Source organism: Coffea eugenioides, chromosome 10 (assembly GCF_003713205.1).
Source record: "Coffea eugenioides isolate CCC68of chromosome 10, Ceug_1.0, whole genome shotgun sequence".
NCBI classification, from domain to species: domain Eukaryota; kingdom Viridiplantae; phylum Streptophyta; class Magnoliopsida; order Gentianales; family Rubiaceae; genus Coffea; species Coffea eugenioides.
Window position 1 is genome coordinate 2,132,366 of NC_040044.1, and position 21,341 is coordinate 2,153,706.

Below are 21,341 nucleotides of genomic sequence, written 5' to 3' on the forward strand. Positions count from 1 at the left end.
TTTACTAATTGATGTGATTGATTCCCCAACTAGAACTTTTTAGGTCTCATTCTCAACCAAGATGTTTTTTCTTACATTCTATATGCATTGCATACAATCCACCAGCCCAAAGGCGGGTGGCCACCACCAATGCATTAAGACTTGGTGACCAATTTGCCACAATTAAATGTGACATTGTTTAAAAAATCCAGGCGGGTACGTAGTGCGGTTCAATCTCCTCCGAATTACCCCAGGTCCTCTTCAGACCCTCCCCTCCCCATAGTGTATGAAACTATTGTATCGAAAAAAAAAAGATATGCATTGCATACATCTCATGCAACAACAAAAATTAGGACGGGTAAAAAATTGAGAATTGAGGTAGATTTGCCGAATCAGTATTCACATTACCTTTATTTTATCATTGAAATAACTTTGCTTATTCTTCTGGGACAGAACAAATGTGACGAGACAGGTTTCTTGTGGAACAAAAATCTAATCGAACGAATTAGCGCGGAGACAAAAAGAAAAAGTAAGATTAAACTACTGTGATTGGAGAAGTAAACTTTTGAAGAATCTTTGTGAAAAGATTAAAGTAATCATGGAATGAGAGAAGTGAGAAAATATAAATCATTGGAAAAATTTGATATCCAAATTTGCTTTTCACTTTTGATTTGTTTTCTGAAAAGAAACGTAAGCCAATGACAATCTGCTAGATCCACTGACTTTGACAGCAGATCCGCCAAATCACTGGCTCAGTGGCCACCACCTAGTTGCCTCCCACCAAAAATGCCACATTTAAGTGGCTTGTTTCAAAAAAAAAATTCAGGCGGGTGTGCTGTGCACCCATCTGATCCGGTGGTGGTTCAGTCCTCTCCGGATTATCTCTGAACTTCCTTAGGTCCGCCCCGTTCTCCTTAGTGTAGGATAAATTAGGTTTATTGTCTCCGAAAAAAAAAAAAAAGACAGCAGATCCGCCAGACATCTTTAGTTGTAGATAGACAGATATCTGAACACCATTTTCTACCAATGCACACAAAGTAAAGAGGAGTGGAAATTAGTATAATCAAATCGAACATTTTAATATTTAAATTTATTTGATTATTTTAATAATTTTAAAATTTTGTTTAAATATAATTTGTTTATTTGTTGAATTGAGCTTGAATGACTTTCTTTTATTGAATTTGAATGTTATGAAACATAAAATATTATTCAACCTTGGCTTGATTAGTTAGCAAATCAAGATCAAATGAACTCTTACCAAATTGAGCTCCATTTAATTTGAGTATAGAATAATTTGACTCATTTTTTAACGGGAGACACTAAATGAACATTGGGCCATTGCAACTTTGAATGTGATCGGGCTTGAGATGAGCCTACTTTAGTCTTACCTCCACCAATAGTAGTTAAAGTTATGATCCATCTTTTGATGCGCATGACCGCATTTTGTCAGGGTTTATCCTGCTTGCTTTTACGGCTGAACATGAGGATAATGCAACGAAAATCTGTTTTAACAAATTTCAAAATGATGGCTCCTCCAGTTTGCCTATGTTTGGTATCGCTTCTTCAATTAGTATACTTTTTCATCGGATATTACCGAAGATTTTATTTTATCTGAACAAAAAAACTACCATATTTCCTATGTATTAAAGCAGCATTATCTTTTAGTACAATTACTCTAGTAATTTCTATCATCAACAAAAGAAAATATATATACTCATGTTTCGGACGCCAGTGTTGTTTTTTTTTTTATTTTTAAAGTGCTAGACATCATCTTCATGAATAACATAAAAAGCCATTAAGATAATGATAGCGCTGTAATTTGAAAATTAAAGAGAAATAAACATCAAGAAAATTTGAAAACAACAATAATTCTTCCCACCCGCTTATTCACTTCTCGTGTCTAATGCACATTAAAAAAAAAAAGAATAGCGTCTAATAAGGTGATTAGTATGACCAAATAAAAACCTATAATGATATGTTTCTTTCAAACACGATAGATTTAGTTAATTTTCATGCAGATAGATTAGTAATTCTGAGATCAAATGAAATATTACATATTACATATTAATTGTTGATGAGAGCTAAAAAATTTAACGCCACAACAACATAATGCAAGTCAATTAGGGAGAATTGAGTTGGGTGATCAGGTGGGAGGGATTATAAACAAGAGGTTTTAGGTTCAAATCCTCTTACTTATACAAAAAAAAAAAAAGGAGAAAAAGAAAGAAAAAGTCAATTAAAAACTGGCACTTGGTTCGGCCCATGTATATCTGGAGAAGTTTTGGACTAGAAGAAAAAGGCCGGAGCACATAGAGAAATGCGTAGTTCCAAAGGGTTCAATCTCAATGGCCCAAGAAGTCTAATATCCAGACCCTGTATGAACCACCCATATCCTGATCGGCTTCTGCACAAAATTATTGTAGTCTCCCATGTACTCGAACCCCTCTCTCTCTCTCCAATTAGAACCCTCACTAACCAAAAAATAAAATTGTAAAACCCCGGATGTCTTTTCCAATCTTGTCTTGAGGAAAAAGAAAAGAAAAGAAAAGAAATTAAATTAAACCTGAAGTACTTCTACTGAGGGCAACCAATACTCCTCCATTGCGTGCTTAGTGTGTGAAATCGTAATAACAATTCGAGGAAGTTTTTGATCGGGAAATCTAACTAAACATGTTTCGCAATCAATACGATACGGATGTGACGACATGGTCGCCGGCGGGGAGGCTATTTCAGGTGGAGTACGCGATGGAAGCGGTCAAACAAGGTTCGGCGGCGATAGGGCTGAGATCGAAGACTCATGTGGTTTTGGCTTCCGTTAACAAGGCCAATTCCGAGCTATCTTCTCACCAGAAGAAGATCTTCAAGGTCGATGACCACATCGGAGTAGCTATCGCCGGACTCACCGCCGACGGCCGCGTTCTCTCCCGTTACATGCGGTCTGAGTGTATCAATTATAGTTATTCTTACGAGTCTAAGTTACCTGTCGGACGCCTCGTTGTCCAGCTTGCTGACAAGGCGCAGGTTTTGTTTTGTTCTGTTTTTTTCCCTCTCTTCGTTCGATTTATTTGATTTTTTTAATTTTATGTTGTATCTGTTAGTACACCTAACTTTTTGTTATTCTGTTGGTTTGTATTTGTTCTATGGAATTTCAGTTTGTGAAGTTTTAGTGGACACTTAGGGACAGAGTTTTAGAAGGGAGCATTTAGTGGATTGAAGCTGGATAATGAAAAATTTTTGTTATTTGTGATTTTTAGGTTCAATCTGATCGGATAATTATGAGAAAATGGTTTATCAGAGCCAAATAGTGTCGCTTAGTTTCTTATGGATATTGGACATACGTTCAGTGAGGACCATGTCTCTGTGGTGCAACGAGTGCTAAATTGGGTGAGCGAATGCCTGAGTGGTGGTGGTGTTTCTGATCCAATTTATGGCTATTCGTATATCAGCTGTGCCATGGTTGAAATATAAGTTTAATTTTGTTGTCCTTTTAACATAATCCTAAAGTCACAACATTTATGTCTCACATGCTACATTGTTTGTTCAATACAAAGTAAATTGAGATTTTCTTAATCTGCTTGCTAGCACACACCTTTGAATAGCTTGATTGGAGTCCTAAATTCATCAATGACATGCTATATGATGTAACATGAATTATTACTGTCTTAAGAAAAGAAAGTAGAAATTATTAATGTGATATAGATTGGACTAAGTTAGCTTTTGTCTTGGTTCATCAAAGTTTACGGTAAATTAATTGGTGCTTCTTGTGTAAATAGTTTTCCTCCTTTAGAATTTTTTTGGGTAACATCGAGTGTGTTTGGATAGGAGATTATTTGAAATATTATTTAGAATAATTACTGTAGCACTTTTTGCCATATGATGTATGTGAGATAAAAATGTGATTAAGAAGATAAAAAAAAGGTGTGTTGGAAAATGTGTTTGCTTTGATAAACTTTTGTTATCAATTCCCATTGTTCTGTTTTTTTTTTTTGGTGGATGGTCTTTTCTTGGAAAAAGTTTGTAGATAGGTGGCATCTGATTACTGTCTATTCATGGACTGACCCTTATTTTTCTGTGAAATTGTTTAGATGGGTTATTAACATATGCATTGATTATACTGTTACCCAAACAAAAAAGAAAAAGGTAATATAGCTTACCTGTTAACAAGTTTACGCAATGACAATATAGCTCCTGAAGTTGCAAAATTCAGGCTTGAAGCTGTCTGAAGGTCCTGATTTGTGATATCATAGTGTAGTGACTGGCAGGCTATTTAGTGACAAATTACTCTGTGTTCATTTAAAAAGAAAAACAAAAGAAAAGAAAAGATGGTGCTTCTTTGGGGTTTTGTTCAATTTCAGAGCAGCTCACGGGAACTGAACCCGTGAAACCATTATGTCTAGGCTTTGAAAAAATAAAGGGGGGGGGGGGGGATTGCTGTTGTTACAATTTTTCTGGGGGAAATTGTTTTGCAAAACTACTGTCACTATGTAATGACCTTTGCTTGTTTGGGTTGAGGGGTTGCATGGTTTGTGCTCAGTCCAGCTTTGCATGTGTTGGAGATGTTCGAGTCAGTCTGATGTATGGAATGCCGTATTATTTTGTCATTCATGTTTTCTAGTTGCCTGCTCCATCTCTAACACCCCCCCCCCCCCCTCTTTTCCTCTCTCTGTATATTAATTTTTTTTGGCACACTTGATGATCAAACCTGACTCTTGATGGATTGACTTTTGAACCAGGGTATTACCTTATTGCTACTAGTGTGACAGAAACAAAGTTGGTCTAATGGCTTTCTTTGTAAAGGTTCTACTAGTGGATAATGTCAAGATTGTCTACATATAATAATAGTTTGCAAGTCACATTTGTACTTCTATCAGCAGTATGGAGCACCTTTGGAGTATTGTCTTGTGGAATCTTATTGTTGCTTCGGTCTATATAACTTGTGCTGCCCAGTATTCTGATCCAACAATGCGAAGTAATTTGGAATAAATCTTAAATTTTATGCTGGTTGCATGTAGAACTGTTATTCTTAAGATTCTGGTGCATTGCATGGTACATACACTGCCTGGTCTGTAGGTTCAAATATCCTGGCTGTTTACAGTTGTCTCCTCAGGAGCTGAGCTTGAGGAGCTATCCTCAAACTTTGCATGATTTTCATGTTGACCTTGTTATTTTATTCTTTTGAATTTGTTGATGTAGGTTTGCACGCAGCGCTCCTGGAAACGGCCTTATGGTGTTGGTCTGCTGGTAGGCGGTTTAGATGAATCTGGAGCTCACCTTTATTACAATTGCCCTAGCGGTAATTATTTTGAATACCAAGCATTTGCAATGGGGTCTCGATCACAAGCAGCAAAGACATACATGGAGCGGAAGTTTGAGACTTTCACGGAGTCCTCACGAGAGAATCTTATCAAAGATGCACTTTTTGCATTGAGGGAGACCTTGCAAGGAGAAAAGCTGACAAGCTCCATTTGCACGGTTGCTGTGGTAGGAGTAGACGAGTCATTCCACATATTGGACAAGGAAACTGTACAAGCACTCATCAATGAATTTGAGATAGCAGGCGAAGAGGCTCCTGCTAATGAGGCTGCTCCCCAGGATCAAGGTGGTGATGCTCAAGGGGGTGATGCTCAAGCAGGTGCCGCTGATCAGGGGCCTACTGATCAGGGGGTGGCTCCAATGGATATATGATGGTATTTGGGAGGATGAGAGTTACTCTTTGATGAATGATGGGATCTGCTCGAGCCGTAGACAAAAAAACATGTTCTTGTTGGATATTTGATTTTCATTATGCGGTCTTTTGGTGCTTCACTAATGCAAACATGTTAAACTTTCTTCTCTTAGACCCCAAGCTAAATTATTTTCCAGAATGAGTTTCTGCTTTCTGGTTGGACATTGCTGCATTATGTATTGCCTTTTAATATGTCGTCCTCTAAAGGGAGAGGAGCTTTAGTTATGTGTGACAAAAATTCTATTTTATTGTCATAGTTGTTTTCCTTTGAGGAAAAAATTGGAATAAATTAGATGTGTATGTATTAAAATGAAAAAAAATGACAGCAATAAAATAAAACAAAATAATTGACAAAATAAGATAAAAAGAATTCCATAGTTTTTTTTTTTTTTTTAACAAAAAAAAGAGTAAACAGCTAACTAGAAATAACTGAATGTGGAGTGCCATCCAGTGATGATTCATCTCTGGATACAATGATACAACGTTCTTACAATTCAAGTATTTACTTTACTCATGTTTATCAATTTTGTTTGTTACTTCTTGCTCGATACATACACAATACATTTCTTGTAGAGTCAGCACCTGGGCACTAGAGTTGGAGTCATGATTCATCTCAAAAGGTCAAAATTTATTTTTCAAAAAACATATCCATTTAAGAGTTCAAAAATTAAAGACATTTTTACAAAACTTGATTAAAAGAACTCAGAAATATAACAATTATTCCATTCTAAAGCTAACAATTCCAAAGGATTGTAGTATCTCAAAAGCGTCATATTTTGTATTAATACAATCACGTGCAATGCACGTGAGGCATTACTAGTGCGTAGAGAAGCGGAATGATCAGGTTTTGTTTAGCATCATCACCACATGCATCCAACAGTTAACAGGATGTTAAAGTCCAGAAAGATTGGTGAGATGTTCCAAATCAATCCTTGCAGGGCTAAGAAAATATTATTGTCTTTCGGACATCCGCTACCTACCATTTTATACATCTTGTCGGCATCCAAATCCAAGTTAAGCTTTCATTAGTCGGTAGCTTAAGCAAGTATGGTACTCCCAACTTTTGGAGTGCCATCCAGTCACAATTCAATAAATTGAGTTGAAACCAGTACAAACAAGAAACTATAGATTGCTTAAACAATGGCATTATGCGTAACATAGGATTAAAACTTTCTACAACTTTCCAATGAAAAGAGTGGTTGATAAATAAAAAAAAAAAAACATTAAGAGGGCCTTTCCTTAAACATGATGGCCAAGTAAAGAATCATCTAACAGCAATACCAATAATCTTCAACTCCGTTAGGAGTCTGAATTTGCCGAATCTGGGACTGGAAGTCCCTTCTTTTGCATCTGTTTGTACATCCACTGCCAATTTTCTCGTGTTACCTCACCCCCGAGAGAACGGATCACAGACCCACCACTACATGAGCCTATTTTGCAACATTCCTCCAGTGATAGTCCCTTCATCAGTCCGTACAAAAATCCGCCCGCAAAGAGGTCTCCAGCTCCGGTGGCATCAATTGCCTCTTTCTTCCCGGTTGCTGGTACTCGCACAACCTGAAGTTCATATGCATCTCAACCCATCAAACAGCGAGCAGGAAAATATTGAACGGCGAACTAAATCTTAACCCTCACCACAGAAATGAAACAGTCCAAATACACCACATATAATAATACTACATGTATATAGGCTCATCAAATCTTGGATTTTGTTTTGTTGGTTGTCTTGCAACCACCAAGTTCATTATTTGCAACTACCGCCAAAAATATAGTGAAGTAAACAACAAATATAGCATAGCAAACATATATTTGTATCCACAGATTGGCATCTTGTAACCAAAGTGGAAATTGTCATGTTCAACCAAGATTATGAAGTGGATAATGATTGACATGAAAAAAAAACTTGAAAAACTAGTCAGACCAAGGATTATTAGCCTTCTATAAGTGGCCAAGCTTATCCAAGTGAATAAGTAAATCACATACCTCTTTTCCATTCTTAGCTAGGCATCCACTTGAACCCAATGTCACCACAGCCCATTTGCAGTATTTTGACAAAAATTCAAGGGCTACCTCATAATTGGCATCCTCTTCACCCCTACAAGCACATCAAGGAGAAACACCATTGACCTCAAATTTCACCAACGATTGCAAGATTCCAATGTAGAGCTCTTCATAAATGTAAACTACATATTTAGTCTGAGGATCCAAAACAATGGATGAGAAATTTAAGCTACAATAACCTTAGTAGTTCAATTGCTTCATCCTCATTGGCGAAGCATAGATCTATGTTCCTTGACTCTAGTAACTGCAGAAGTGGTAACCTAAAATTCCGTACCATCTGCTCAACAGTAAGGTCAGCAGTGAAGTTAGGGGTTGTGGCACTCATACTTAAAGGTCGTGCTACACTACAGATCTCATTATAAACTGAGCGCTACACCACAGAGCTTAATATAAACTGATATTGGAGGTGGCTTAATATAAAATTTATTGCTGTCCGATAAGATATGACTTTCTTTCAGGTGTTTATTCCTGATAACAACCCTAAACAAAAAATGCATTGAACGGCAGGGGGGAAAAAACCCGAAAAGATACTCTGTTGGTACAAAAAGTGCTTCAAGTGAAGAAAAATAGTACCTCAAAACTGGCTAGATCCAAGGAAACAGAAAGACCTTCTTCCTTAGCCATTTGGATAGCTGCCTGAATGATGTCCAAATTAAATATGGCATATCTCACGACCAACCACTGTAAAATAGAATAACAGAATTAGGAGTTATTAAATGCACTTCATCAAACACTGCATTGCAACGGCTAATATTCAAAACAAAGTTTGTGGTACTATTAATCATTAGTTCAAAATGATGGAAATATGAGTTTGAAGAACATAGAATTAAAGCAATTGAGCAAGAACTCCAACTGCAGTCAACAAGCATTTTGATTGACAACTGACATAATTCTCATTATGACGTAGATGTGTATTACCTTGGAGCCTCTGAAATCTTCTTTTTTAAGTTCATTTGCCTGTCAAAAATTTAGGAAAATGAGGACCACAGGCAAATTCCTCCTCACCAAGCAAAAACCTCTATAAATGCCATATTACTAGTATCTAGACTGAAAACAGCAAGTACCTTAACTTTCACAGCATCAGAGAGGCATGGCCTCATTGTGCGATTGCCACGTTCATCAACCAAGCAAACACACTGCAGAATTAGCATACAAGATTTCAGCACTCTGGAATTTTTTAAGAAATTTTTATGCATTTAATTAAATGCACGATGTAGATGCAACAATAAACTCACCTGAGCTGTTGGACCACTCTTCAATCTCAATCTGGACAAATCAACTTTGTAAGAGCTCATATTAGTCCTAAACAATCTGCCTTCTTCATCATCACCACAAGCCCCAATTATTCCACAATTTACCCCGAAGCCAGCAGCAAGGCCTCTAATAGTGTTTGCAACACTGCCTCCAGCCATGGTTTTCGAAGAAGATGAATTGTCATGAGAGGAAAGAATATGGGTGTTTACCTCACTCAAGATACACTTCAGTTCCTCAGCAGTAACCTGTATACAGTAGAAAGGGAAAAGATAGAAGCTTTTACACAGCCGGACAATTATATTGAACAACTCTAAATAGTTCTCAAACAGCAGTGGGAACATCCAAGTTTGATGTTGAATCACTGGGTTTACATCCTAGAACAATGACAGGAAGAAAACCACAAACAAGGGAAGGTTGACACCCAACCACACAATACAACCATTGTACTTATATCACCAACTGACAACAATATATAATACAATGGACGAGTCACAAAGACAACCATCGTATCCCAACCACATCTAGTTGAGATCAAATATCTTCCAAGAAAGAACAATCAAAAGACTACAAAAGCAGCCCGTCTAATCACGAGATGCTGTGACCTCATGGTTTAGAAATAGACAACATGTTAAGCACAATGAATCCTAACAGTAAATGATTTTTTTTTTTGGCTTACGGAATGGTATACTCAGTAAAACAGGAATTACGTGCCTCCAATTCTCTCTCCCGAAATGTTCTACATCAGTGTCTGGTGAGGATTCTGCTTCTAGTCCATAGTTACCTTAATGACTAATAAACTTAAAAGCCAAGCACTCCTTGGAAACCAAAAGTCCCATCTAAAGAATTCACCTGAATTTCAGCTCCAGTGATCCAATTCAGCAATCTAAGTAAAATTCAATCTTTCACTTTAACTAAAAACAGAGACATTGTTTGGGCATGCATCAATTCAGTATTCAATTAAGTTTAGAAGTGTTTGAAAAGGAGTGAGTGAGAGAGAGAGAGAGAGTACAGGAAAGGAGCCACCAGGCTTGCCGGGGATTTGAGAAAGGAGGGACAAATCAACTTTAGCTACGTGGTCAACCAAGGCGGCTGGTTGTAGACCCAACACCAAAGGTGGAGGCCAAGTTGCACTGGTTTCTTTTCCAGTCTTGTCATAGTCCCTAGGCTGAAATTCAACACCCATCTCTTCCTCTTCCTAGATTTAGGTAATCAGTCGGCCGATGAATGGTCCAGATGAAGCTTCCCTTCCCTTTGGGCGCCTGCACTCCGGCAATGGGACGTTGGATCGCCCTCCAGCCTCCTTCCCAGCTTTCTATCTACTCTGACATCATGGTATTTATAGACAGGCCCGACTACTGAGAAGCGACCGAACAAAACAATTATCAGATGTTGTAGTGTGTAATTTTTTTTTTCCCTTTTCTCTTCAGTTCTAAATTTTTTGGACTAATTAAGGGTTACGTTTTTTTTTTTTTTTTTGTACTTTTATCTTTTCCATCTTATAACAGAATAAATAAAAACAAGAGGTCATGCACTATTGTTTCTTTTGTCTTTTCCCCTCAATTATAATGGGAAAATTTCAAATTTGGTACAAATTGAAGTAATAGTAGCCTATAGTAAGATGCATAGTTGTCAAAATCGCGATCCGGATCGTAGGATCGTACGATCCTACGATCCGGATAACCAAAATCGATCCGGATCGTATGCAGAGTCGCAAATCATATGAATCTTTGCAGGATCGCATAGAATCGTAGCAGGATCGGTAGGTACGATCCTACAATTTTTTTGTCAATTTGTGAAATACGAAGCTCCATTTTGCAAATAAATGAAAATATTTGTGGTATATTTGTAATTTATCAAAGAATTGCAACCTTTAATTACAATTAAGAGCTTTTGGTAGGATCTTACGATTCTACGATCCGATCCTACGATCCGATCCTGTGAAACTAAAATCGATCCTACGTAGGATCCCGATTTTACAAACCTTGGTAAGATGTACGCCCTTGAATAAGAATAAAATTTTTCACCTATAATTGCATATTTTCATTTTAGAAGTATCTCGACTTCAAAGATTATTCTGACATTTCTTTTAAATTTTTTTCATTACAAATGAAGTTCTTTTTATTACAGGTGAGATTCGAATCCTCAACCTACAATCCAAAGAAAGATTTAGTCATACTAGCCCATTCGTGTTATGTTATGTGGTTGTGCAGTACAGGACCTGATTTGGGCGAATTACCTAGAAGCCATGTACTTACTATAAAGTTAAACTTGGCAAAAGGATGTGGTGGAACATTTTTTTTATTTTAATATTTTACAAAAAAAAAAAAAAAACTTCACTTGATTTGCTGATTCTTTGTGAATGAGTAAAGCTTTTTATATGCTCGTACATAATTGTGTTTGTTCACCAAAATCCACTTTCAACCAAAAGTACCATTAGAAGTGAAATATAGTTTAATAATTTGGTGCCACATGCTAAGATTGGACTACTGGAAGCAGCATAATCAAGGCTTAAGGACTCCAATGATGGTGGGAATTGGGCAGTAGTGTACATGACCATTTTTATTTCTTGGTCGAGGAAAGTGGGCGGCAGGATCATATGGAATTAAACTACATTTGTTCGTTCGACTTGCATTTCCTGCGTAGAATAGCAGAATCTATCTCATTGATTTTCGTTTGAAGAGAAGATGATTTATACATGTTGTGGCTCATCAAGAACTATACATGAACTATTCTCTCGATGTTGTACATTTCTTTTTCTCGTGTAGCCTAGTAAAATTAGGACACTCTGGAAAAATGATCAAAGAAGCTTCACAAAGGGTTTTGTCTCTTGTTATTTGGTGGTTCTCCATATCTTATAGTATATATATAGGATAACATGCAGATATTCTTCATCCACCTTTCAACACTAACTCGGTTCTACATCTATTCTTGGTTGGTTAACTACTACAATGTCGAATAGGGCAGGGAGGTTTTAGTTATTCTCAAGATTTATCCTAATCCGGGTTAACCTTTTGTTTATGCTAGTTGTGGGGATTCAAATCAAGAGGAGATGATCAGCCCTGCACAAAACAACAGTACTAGCTAGAGATCACATGACCAGATTCTAACGTAATAGCCTCTAACGGAGGATATGGCCGAAAGAGCGGATGGATGGATGTAAAGCCACCAGCTGTATACTTCCATCAGCTACTGCAATTTTGTGTGGACCAAAGAAAGCAGCCCACAACTTTCTTGATTTCTTGGACTCATTTTGTCTTGGAACTTTATCCATAGGGAGGCAGGAGGGAGGAAGATGGAATAATTGAACAATAAATTTTTTTTTTTTTTTTTTGAAAAAAGTGCAGAGCCTGGGAGACCTCAATTATTTGAGATGTTGAAATATTTGTGGTCATTGTTCTTTGCCTGGAAGTATATTATACACTAGGAATTAAGAATAGCAGGACTTGAGATGCATCTTTCATCTAAAAGTTTTAATTAGCTTTAAACGAAAAAAAAGAAGAAAAGAAGTCAATAATAGGAAGACAGGGGGTCCAATCCACGCATACAAGTTCAATTGGCAAAGAATCCAGGAGAGCCAAACAAATAAAAAGATTCGAATCATGCATGCTTGGAATGATTGAGAGGACAAAGGACAAGCCCTTTTGTTTTTAATATAGTCCAGAAAGCAGCTGAATTTCCGGGATGGCTCATCTTCTTTGCCTCTTCCTGCTCCAGTCGGCCAACACTTTTCAAGATTCCACTTTTGTTATTCAAACTTTTGGATACGCAACAATTACAGGGAATATGTCAGTCCTTCCACATAATTATAATTTACTTCTGAAAGAAGAAGAATTACTAGTAGTTTATTAGTACTTGCTATTTGTTTCTCCAATCATGCTCAGGCTGATGCACATGGATTAGCCATTAGATCCTGCTACAGCTATAGCCTAGCAGGCCGGGTCATTTTAGCAGCATATGGAATAATTTTCAGGCAGCAATTTGAGGTCCACAAAAAGTATTCACTACAACCCCCCTTTTTTTGTCTTTTTAATTTTCTTTTGGCGTTAAGAATTAAGAAGAGATGAGTTTGAGCTGGAACTAATCAAACAGTTTGACATACAGCAAAAGAGATAGTAGTAATTTCGAAGTATAACTGATCCACACTGTCTGATAAACTTCTCCAGAACTTAAAAAGGATCAGATTGGTCGCTCAAGATTGGGACGTTAGCTCTACAGGATATTCAAGAATAAGGAAAACAAGAGAACGTTAGACGTTGCGTAAAATAAAGGGTATCAGCCAACAAAGGGCGGCTATTCGTGCATATTGCTCCGCAACATTGGTTTCTCTCCGGAGAGGAAAAAAGCATCTCCGGAGATAAAGATTAGCTAGCTGAGCCAGAAGTTCAGATGCAAGTGTCGTGATGCATGAATCTACCCTTAAAGAAGTCTGTAGTGTTATTCTGGAAGGAGGTGACCGACCATTTCCGGATTAGATATTTGCAGAGGATAGCTTCTACTGACCATGAAGCCTCGAGGGTCAAGCGAATAGGTGTAAACATAATATCAAACTAAAAAAAAGATCTTACTGGGTGCCCTTTTGTGGTTTATCTGGTAAGATGTTATCTGGAAGAACGAGTTCTGGTGGAGTTTCACGAATAACTCCTAGCATTGAATCATACTCCTCGTCACGGCGAGAATACTTCTTGCGAAGAACTTTCTCAAATTCAATCTCATCAAAGGATTTTGCATTTTCAGCAGCATGGACCTGTGCTAGGTTGCAGTAATTGGTTGCAGATTGGGATATAAAGGCTATCTCTTCATCACTGAGCTTTCTGAGGAACTTGGCCGGATTACCTCCCCAGACCTATGGCAAATTAGCAGATATCTCAGACAAAGCTGACAATGACTAAGACTTAAACGTCAATAGAACCATATTTAAAAAACAACAGCATCAACATTACTTTCAAAAGGAGGAAAAGAAAAAGTAAAACCATTGAGCTCTCCTTTTAAATTTTGGAAAGAACGGGAAAGATTAAAATAATTGCCTGTCCACTGGGGATCCTCATGTTTTGCCTCACAAGGGCACCCGCAGCAACCATGGCATGCTTCTCCAAGACTGCTCCATCAAGAAGCGCAGCTCCCATACCAACAAAAGCCTCATCCTCAACAGTACAGCCATGTAAAACAGCACTATGACCTGCGTGGATTCAATTTGAGTACCATACCAAAAGTTGGATAGGACTCTTGTGGGGAAAAATAGAAAGTTTCAATTTCTGACCATACATGAAAGCAGAATCATTAAACAGGATGCTCACCAATAGTTACATTATCTCCAATGATGGTAGGAAGCACTTTCCCGCTTAGATTGGATTTTGCCACATGAACAAGGGAGTTATCCTGTATATTAGTTCCAGACCCAACAGTGATGCCGTTAACATCTCCTGCAGATAAAAAGATGGATCCAGATGAAGGTTAGTGACAGATAACAGCATTCTCTTCCTATTTCTTGTCTCCTTTCTTTGGAAGTTAAGGGTGTAGAGGAAAATTCTTGAACCAATTTTGCATGTTAAATCTCAGATGAAAAGGGTGGTCATAAGTTCTCTTAAATGTTATCATCTTGTATTCTCAAACCCCGCTCCCCCCCCCCCCCTCCTTTTTTCTTTTCTTTGGAGTCGCATGGGCAGCAGAAGTATGTAATCCCACAGTGAGGGTAGCCCTATGTTCCTATCAAAACTTAAGCAGGCAGCAACATAATTTCTGAATGACAAATACCTTCAAGAACTAATCACCTCCACAAATTCAAAATGAAATTCCACAGGTCAGAGAGAGAGAGTAGGCAAAATGGTACAGTAGTGGGGTGAAGAGAAGTGAATGCAACTGGAAAGGAAAACAATCATTTACGCGCAAAAAAAGTACTGCCTGAATGGGCATTACTTTGGAAAATCTGGAAGTGGCGTAAAAGAATGACATACAAGAATGATCACGATGAATACAAAGGAGGGTGCTTAAAAACATATCTCTTTCTCTCTCTGGGCTTAGAAAATTGCATCCTAAAATTTCAGACAATGATGTGCACAGCTGCAGCAACCTTTTTTCCCTTCTTGAAGGTTATTAATCATTTTGATATCTTTTTATTTTCTTTTCACACAAAGACCCTTAAGGACATGAAAACAAGCGTAATGTATCTGATCTTTCAAGAATATGTAGATTTAGTTTCTCATGCAACAAGTAACAAATTATCGTTGCACTCTGATGGTATTAGAGCCCTAAAACTAAAAGAATACCAAAATCATTCAAAAGGAATATCATAAGCAAATACTATATACTTTAACAACTTTCTTAAGCATCTGACTGAAGATAAAATGCAGCAATATTTCAAAATTGAATCTCCTTGTACAACATCAGGCAAACTTCAGATGTCTGCTTTCTTTTTTCACAATTAATTTTTTTTTGGGCATGTCTGCTTTCTTCTTTTAACTGAAGGGCTATAAAATTTTGCTCTCATATTACTGAGCAGCAAAAAATTTAGTCATAACCAATTGAAAAAATTAAGAAAAACAAAAATCATGAAGAGGGACCATATGCCACATGCAGAAGTTATATTCGAACTCTTCTTTGGTGTCAAAGTAATAGCTATGAATAGTCATCAACCAAGCAACAAAATGACTGAAAAACTGCTGTTGAACATCCTCCAGGCATGTAACAGTCTGAATTGCTATGGATATAAACATAATTTCTGAGTGAAGCACTGACCTCTCAGAACACATCCATACCAAATAGATGACCCTCTTCCCACTTGAACATCCCCAATGATGGAGGCACTTGGGGCTACAAAGGCTTCCTTATCAACCAGAGGAGCTTTATCGAATATGTTCATCAATGTACGGTGTCTAGACACTAAAGAACAAACAAGCGAGTAAAAATGCAGAAAAAAGCAAAATGCAGCTCATAAGGGAATTCGGTAATTGACATTTAGGGATGGGATAGCCAATAACTAAAGCGAAAACTGGGCACAGAAGTGCATTGAATGAAATCTGAATCAACAGGCTTAAACTGTGCTTTGATTCAGAACGCTAGTAGGCAGGATGCATATAAGTTGCCCTACGAGGGGCCTTAAGGTTACATTCATCCTTAAAAAGTGCAATTATAGGGTCAGGAAGTATTGGCACAACAAAGAAAATAAGTAAGATGAAAAAGTATAGGTAGCAAAATCTGAAGCAACAAGCATTTATGTTCATCAAAGAAAAAACTAAAGGTCTAAAATCGATCCAAATGCAGAATGAAAATTTCCAGCACGAGTTCCTAACATGACCAGGTACTTGAAACTACTGCAAGAGTTTCAACTAAAACATTTCATACTAATTACATTTAGTATTGCACATTTCTATAACTTCTTTCCTCGCATTTCCTCGTTAAATGTCATCAGAGAAATGGTTTGAACTCAATATCCCACATATGCATATTATGACACACATAAACCATGAGGCCATCTAACTCATTTGAAGGGGTGATCCATAAAATAGAATCGATTCCTTCTTCTTTTTTCGTTTTTGTTTTTGGGTCACTCACCAGCAAAGAATTACATAATTCGCTCCCCACTAAACCGTCTCAGCAAGATCCTATTGCCGGTTAATTTGAGCAAGACTAAAACTTTACTGGAAAAAAATTGACAAATAGCTCAATTAGCCCAACAATCTGAAGATAAACGAAGAAAAGAAATTAAGATGAGCGTCAACATTTATCACCATTTGTACCAAAAGAAAGAAAAAAGAAAAAGCTCTGGACGCAAGTATGTTAAAGGTGAGGATGAGGTGGGCGCAACTTACATTGTTCTTGGAAATAATAATTTCCTTGGAGAAGGCAGCCAAGGCGATCGAGTGCTTGACCCGTCTCTCTGATCCAAAACCCAACTGTATACACTGCTCTTCCCAGCGTTCCCATGATGATGATGACTCAGGATTGATAATCGATCAGCTCCTCCAGGAGAGGTGTTTTATGGGGTTTTTCCAGCTAAGACTAAGGGTGAGTCAGGGTTTTAGCCGTTTGGATAGGCCTTGGAACTTGAAGGGCATCTTTGGTAATCGGCATGCATAGCAGACCTCTTGTTTATTTGATGGAGTCACATTTCTCCTCTAATTTGTTCTGTTAATTGCAAAATAGGCTCTTGCACTTTCATGTGCTACATTGCTGCCATTACATGATACGGTCTTTCTTTTTCCCTTTTTCTTGATGATCATTTCAATAAGGTAAGCACTCGAAGTACCTCTAATCTAAAGCATTCTGATCACACTTTGTTTTGATTGCTGCTTATTAATAGCTTATTGGGACGTGCTTAGCAATCCATTTTAGACTTTTGGAATTTTAGGCGAACCTTTTTACGAAAATCCCCTCAAAAAAAGAAGAAGAAAACTACTGTTTCCCATAATTGAGATTTTGGGGATATATTTCAAAATGGAATGCAACAAATTTACTTGAAGTGTAAGATGGATGCACATTGAACAATTTCACCGTTTAGGTCCAGTACTCCAGTCTGGTTGGTATTTGGAATTGAATACTCGGAGTTGGAGGCATGTAAATTTTGTTCTTACAGCCTTTGGAAGTGCCAAGAAAAACTGGAATTGTACCAAGGAAATGAAGAGATTTCAATAGTGTTTCACCTGGCTGAAGTGGTACAAACTTAAACACTCTGATATCATACAGACATGTTACCTTCACTTAATTATGCTACCTTCACTTGATGAACACATAATAAGAGAGTGAGATATGAAGCGTTGATTGAACTCCTTCAACGTATATTTCTACTGTTTTTGTATGAAAAACATAATCCGAATCACTTGCTTTTGTCAGTTGATCCATGTAAGATCAAGGTACATAAAAGCTTCGAATGGAAGAGGCGTATGGCGAAGGTAAATTCTCAGTCACACCAACAGCAAAGTGGCACAATGACTTTTCAAGGGTGTTCTAATATTTGTCTTGGATAGTTCAGCTCCTCATCGACTCCTGAGGCGGCTTGGAACAGTTGCCGCTACTGCGATATATGTCTTGCGGGTTTATTGCGTTGAAGGATTCTACACTGTTTATATCCTGAATTTGTTGACTAGATTTCTATCCCCTAAGGCTGGAAGCTTTAGATGGTGTTCCGTTGCCAGCTAATGTCTCCGATGAATTTAGGCCTTTTATTCGGTGTCTTCCTGGATTCAGATTCTGGTGAGAGTAGCTCCTCTTTCACAAATTCACAAGATCTAGGAAGAAGTTAACAAAGTTTAGCAGATAACATAATCTTGTAAAGGGGTCAGGGATGCAAAACCGACATGTCAAATACAGAAGTGCTGTTAGTTTCTTCTTTGCTGATCGATTGTTGAGTTACAGATTCTTTCCAGTTTGACCTGTACTGCTATTAATGGATAGTACTGTTGTTTAGAACCCGTTCAATCAACGTCAATTTTTCGGTTCTGTCTCGAGCTGTTTCAATTTTACTAATATTAATCAAACCTTCTGACATATATTCTACTTCTAAATGTGACAACTTGGCATTCATATTATTAGTTCAAGCGGTGACTTTTTGATCAGCATACTCTTCCTAGTATTCGTTAGCAGAACCTTCATTCTCAGTTCATCTAAACAAGTACAAGAAAAACGGAGTAAACCGTTGCATAAGAACATCTTATCAGACGGAGAAAGTGACTCGTTACCCTTTTCAACAGCGAAATGACCCCTCGGCCTAGGAAATTCTTAACACACTGAGGATTAAATATGCTTCTCATGATACTCATCAAATATTGCTAGTTTGTTCTTCGGACATGAAGAGGATTCTGTGGAGGTTTGGGAGAAAGTCTGCGTTCTATAGAGTCCTCTGTACAGCGTAGCAATACCAATGTCCAGGCTTTGAGCATTTCATTAGTCCTTGACTCGAGTTCAACAAGACATGCCAGATCGATTGTTAATGACAAAAGATTTTTATTGGTGCAACAAACTTCCAACAACTCAACACCAGAAGGCACAAGGTCATTATCAAATATCATCCCAATATCTGACTTTCTATCCATGACATCATAGTACAAATAATAGTGTATACCAAACTGCATAGTGGGTTAGAATCTTCAAACATCACTTGCTAATTGTTTCTTAAACATGGCCAGCTAAAGTGACAAAAAGTCTCCTCCTACCACCCCCCCAACCCTAGATAAAAGCCTTCAGAAGACTTGATCAAATATGTATCACTCAAGTTTCTCCAACAAATGAGTGGGAGAACTTTTGTCTTGATTTTGTTCTTCTGGGCACTACTCACCATTGTCACCCCTATGCTTGTCCGCTTGTCCGCTTCTGCCAAACCCCACGTTGAATTCAAGGCCAAGGGTAAGAAAACCAAGAGATGTTTGTTGCTCATGTAATTTTTACACCTTCAGATTTCATTTCCAAATTCTTGTTTTTCAGAAGCAATATTTGGTCACGGGAAGAAGTAATTTTTTGTTTTTCAGAAGCAGTACTCTATTGAGCTCAATGCCAATTTGCTATAAGTTTGACTTATATTGGGGTAGCAATTAGTGCAAGGCCCTGAACCAAGAGGAAAATGAAGCATGATAATTGGCTTTGGTTTACTTTCTTGTAGGGGAAACACGAGAGGAGATGTACACTAGGAGGTTTTTGGAGATGTTGCCTAGAAGAGCACTTGTTCCTACAATGCTGCACAAGGCTCCATTGGCACCAGAGCCACCAGCTTCCGCACCAGCACCAGAACCAGAACCAGAACCAGAACCATCATTAGTAGTCAATGGCCTAGAACATTTTGTAGATGGGGATAAATTGATACCCCATAAAGCACATGAGCTGCTGCTCAGATGAATTTGGTCCGGATTATTGAGCAAACCATCATGAGACAAGTGTTCATTTTTATTGAAAAGGTGGTTGGGCACGATTGTAAATAGAATGTTGGTAGGTTATTTTACCATAGAACTTTTTTTTTAGTATTCTTTTTCTCCCCCTTCCCTTGTGGTTATTCTCAACAATAAAAAGCACAGATAGAAAAGTATTTAAAATTACAGACTTCTATTAACAGGTTAATTTTGAGCACAAGGGCAATAAGAGTGGAAAATTGAGGAAGAAATGCAATGTGTTTATATATATGAAAGAAAGGAATATATACATATTACACATAGTTCAGTGTATATTACTTCCAAGATGTCATCATTTTCTTTAATCTTCTTCTTTCTTCTTTCTAACTTTTTTTTTTTTTTTTTATTCCCATCCATTAAGTTTTGCATTGGCGATGGATATGGTAAATATACCCTGTTCTTAAATTTTTTTTTTAAAAAAATCTAGATGGGCTCTAGTATTGGGCTGAAACAGTACTAACAACACCAATCTAGATTCTTTAAGCTGCATGGGCTGCATGTGTGGCGTCCACCGTGTAAACAATGAGAACGCGGTCCTCCTTGTCCAATTCGTGAAGTAAAAGTAAATTTTTCTGTTTGGTTGGCAGGAAAATTGTTTGGATACTGTTAGGAATCTGTTACAAATCACCCCAAAAGGCCCATCTTCTTTATCATGTTTGGATATTGTTAAAAATCTTGACAGGAAAAATCTGGGTGAACATCTATTCAAATGTTTGGTTTATAATAATTATGTAACATCAGATTGCCATAAACATTCCTGCAAGCGTAATGTGGAATTGTTATTGTGAACCCCTTGTTTACATAATGGATGAAACACACCGTGCTTTAGTTCAATGGGGACGTATTTGAGATTATAAATAAACTTCCATTAAAGGTTCCTTAACAAAGTTTTGCTGTTGACATCATTGCTGTCTCTGATTAAAGAAACACGTCAAGAGTGAAATTCAAGCATCCCTAATTGAACAACCACCGGACACAATCATCACAGGCTTGGGTTTAACGTATAATTATGCACCTGCCACTCGACAACAAACGTCAAACTCTTAGTTCACCACAACGGCAATGGCACAGTTATGATTGCGTGTTGTCAAAGCTAGGGGTGCACACAACTCAAGCCGCTTGTGAGTAGGTTGAGTCGGAGGTCGAACTCGAGTTCAAAGATATTTCGCTCATTAACTCGTGAATCTACTCGATTATATATATATATGTATATATGCAATGATACAGTTATAATTGCATATTGTCAAAGTTAGGAGTGCATACAACATGAACCGCTCGTGAGTCGTCCGAGTAAGAGGTTGAACTCGAGTTCAAAGATATTCCGCTAGTTTATTCGTGAACCAATAGTGAAATTACATATATATATTTAATATTTTATTATTTATTAAGAAAAATTACTATTTTATTCATGTTTTTTAAAAATAAAATAATTATTATTTTTTATTTTTTTA

The 21,341-nt window shown here is 37.4% G+C and overlaps 4 protein-coding genes across 4 annotated transcripts; 2 read left to right on the forward strand and 2 right to left on the reverse strand.

Annotated features, from left to right (window-relative positions):
- The first annotated feature begins 2,431 nt into the window (after positions 1 to 2,431).
- LOC113748891 (proteasome subunit alpha type-1-B) lies at positions 2,432 to 5,929 on the forward strand. Its single transcript, XM_027292479.1, has 2 exons — positions 2,432 to 3,000; positions 5,173 to 5,929. Exons 1-2 carry the CDS (start codon positions 2,650 to 2,652, stop codon positions 5,662 to 5,664), a joined length of 843 nt encoding a protein of 280 aa, XP_027148280.1. The 5' UTR covers positions 2,432 to 2,649; the 3' UTR covers positions 5,665 to 5,929.
- An 812-nt stretch (positions 5,930 to 6,741) lies between these two features.
- On the reverse strand, positions 6,742 to 10,387 carry LOC113749178 (uncharacterized sugar kinase slr0537). Its single transcript, XM_027292852.1, has 8 exons — positions 10,029 to 10,387; positions 9,001 to 9,264; positions 8,830 to 8,901; positions 8,684 to 8,722; positions 8,339 to 8,446; positions 7,945 to 8,042; positions 7,688 to 7,799; positions 6,742 to 7,261 (listed from the first exon to the last, which is right to left on the reverse strand). The coding sequence occupies exons 1-8, from the start codon at positions 10,200 to 10,202 to the stop codon at positions 7,004 to 7,006; spliced, it is 1,125 nt and encodes a 374-aa protein (XP_027148653.1). The 5' UTR covers positions 10,203 to 10,387; the 3' UTR covers positions 6,742 to 7,003.
- Positions 10,388 to 13,084: 2,697 nt separating this feature from the next.
- LOC113749624 (gamma carbonic anhydrase 1, mitochondrial) lies at positions 13,085 to 17,069 on the reverse strand. The gene is made up of 5 exons (XM_027293431.1): positions 16,825 to 17,069; positions 15,752 to 15,895; positions 14,314 to 14,439; positions 14,044 to 14,195; positions 13,085 to 13,862 (listed from the first exon to the last, which is right to left on the reverse strand). The coding sequence occupies exons 1-5, from the start codon at positions 16,937 to 16,939 to the stop codon at positions 13,581 to 13,583; spliced, it is 819 nt and encodes a 272-aa protein (XP_027149232.1). The 5' UTR covers positions 16,940 to 17,069; the 3' UTR covers positions 13,085 to 13,580.
- Positions 17,070 to 19,078: 2,009 nt separating this feature from the next.
- LOC113750905 lies at positions 19,079 to 19,935 on the forward strand. The gene is made up of 2 exons (XM_027294852.1): positions 19,079 to 19,354; positions 19,608 to 19,935. Exons 1-2 carry the CDS (start codon positions 19,237 to 19,239, stop codon positions 19,838 to 19,840), a joined length of 351 nt encoding a protein of 116 aa, XP_027150653.1. The 5' UTR covers positions 19,079 to 19,236; the 3' UTR covers positions 19,841 to 19,935.
- The last annotated feature ends 1,406 nt before the right edge of the window (positions 19,936 to 21,341 follow it).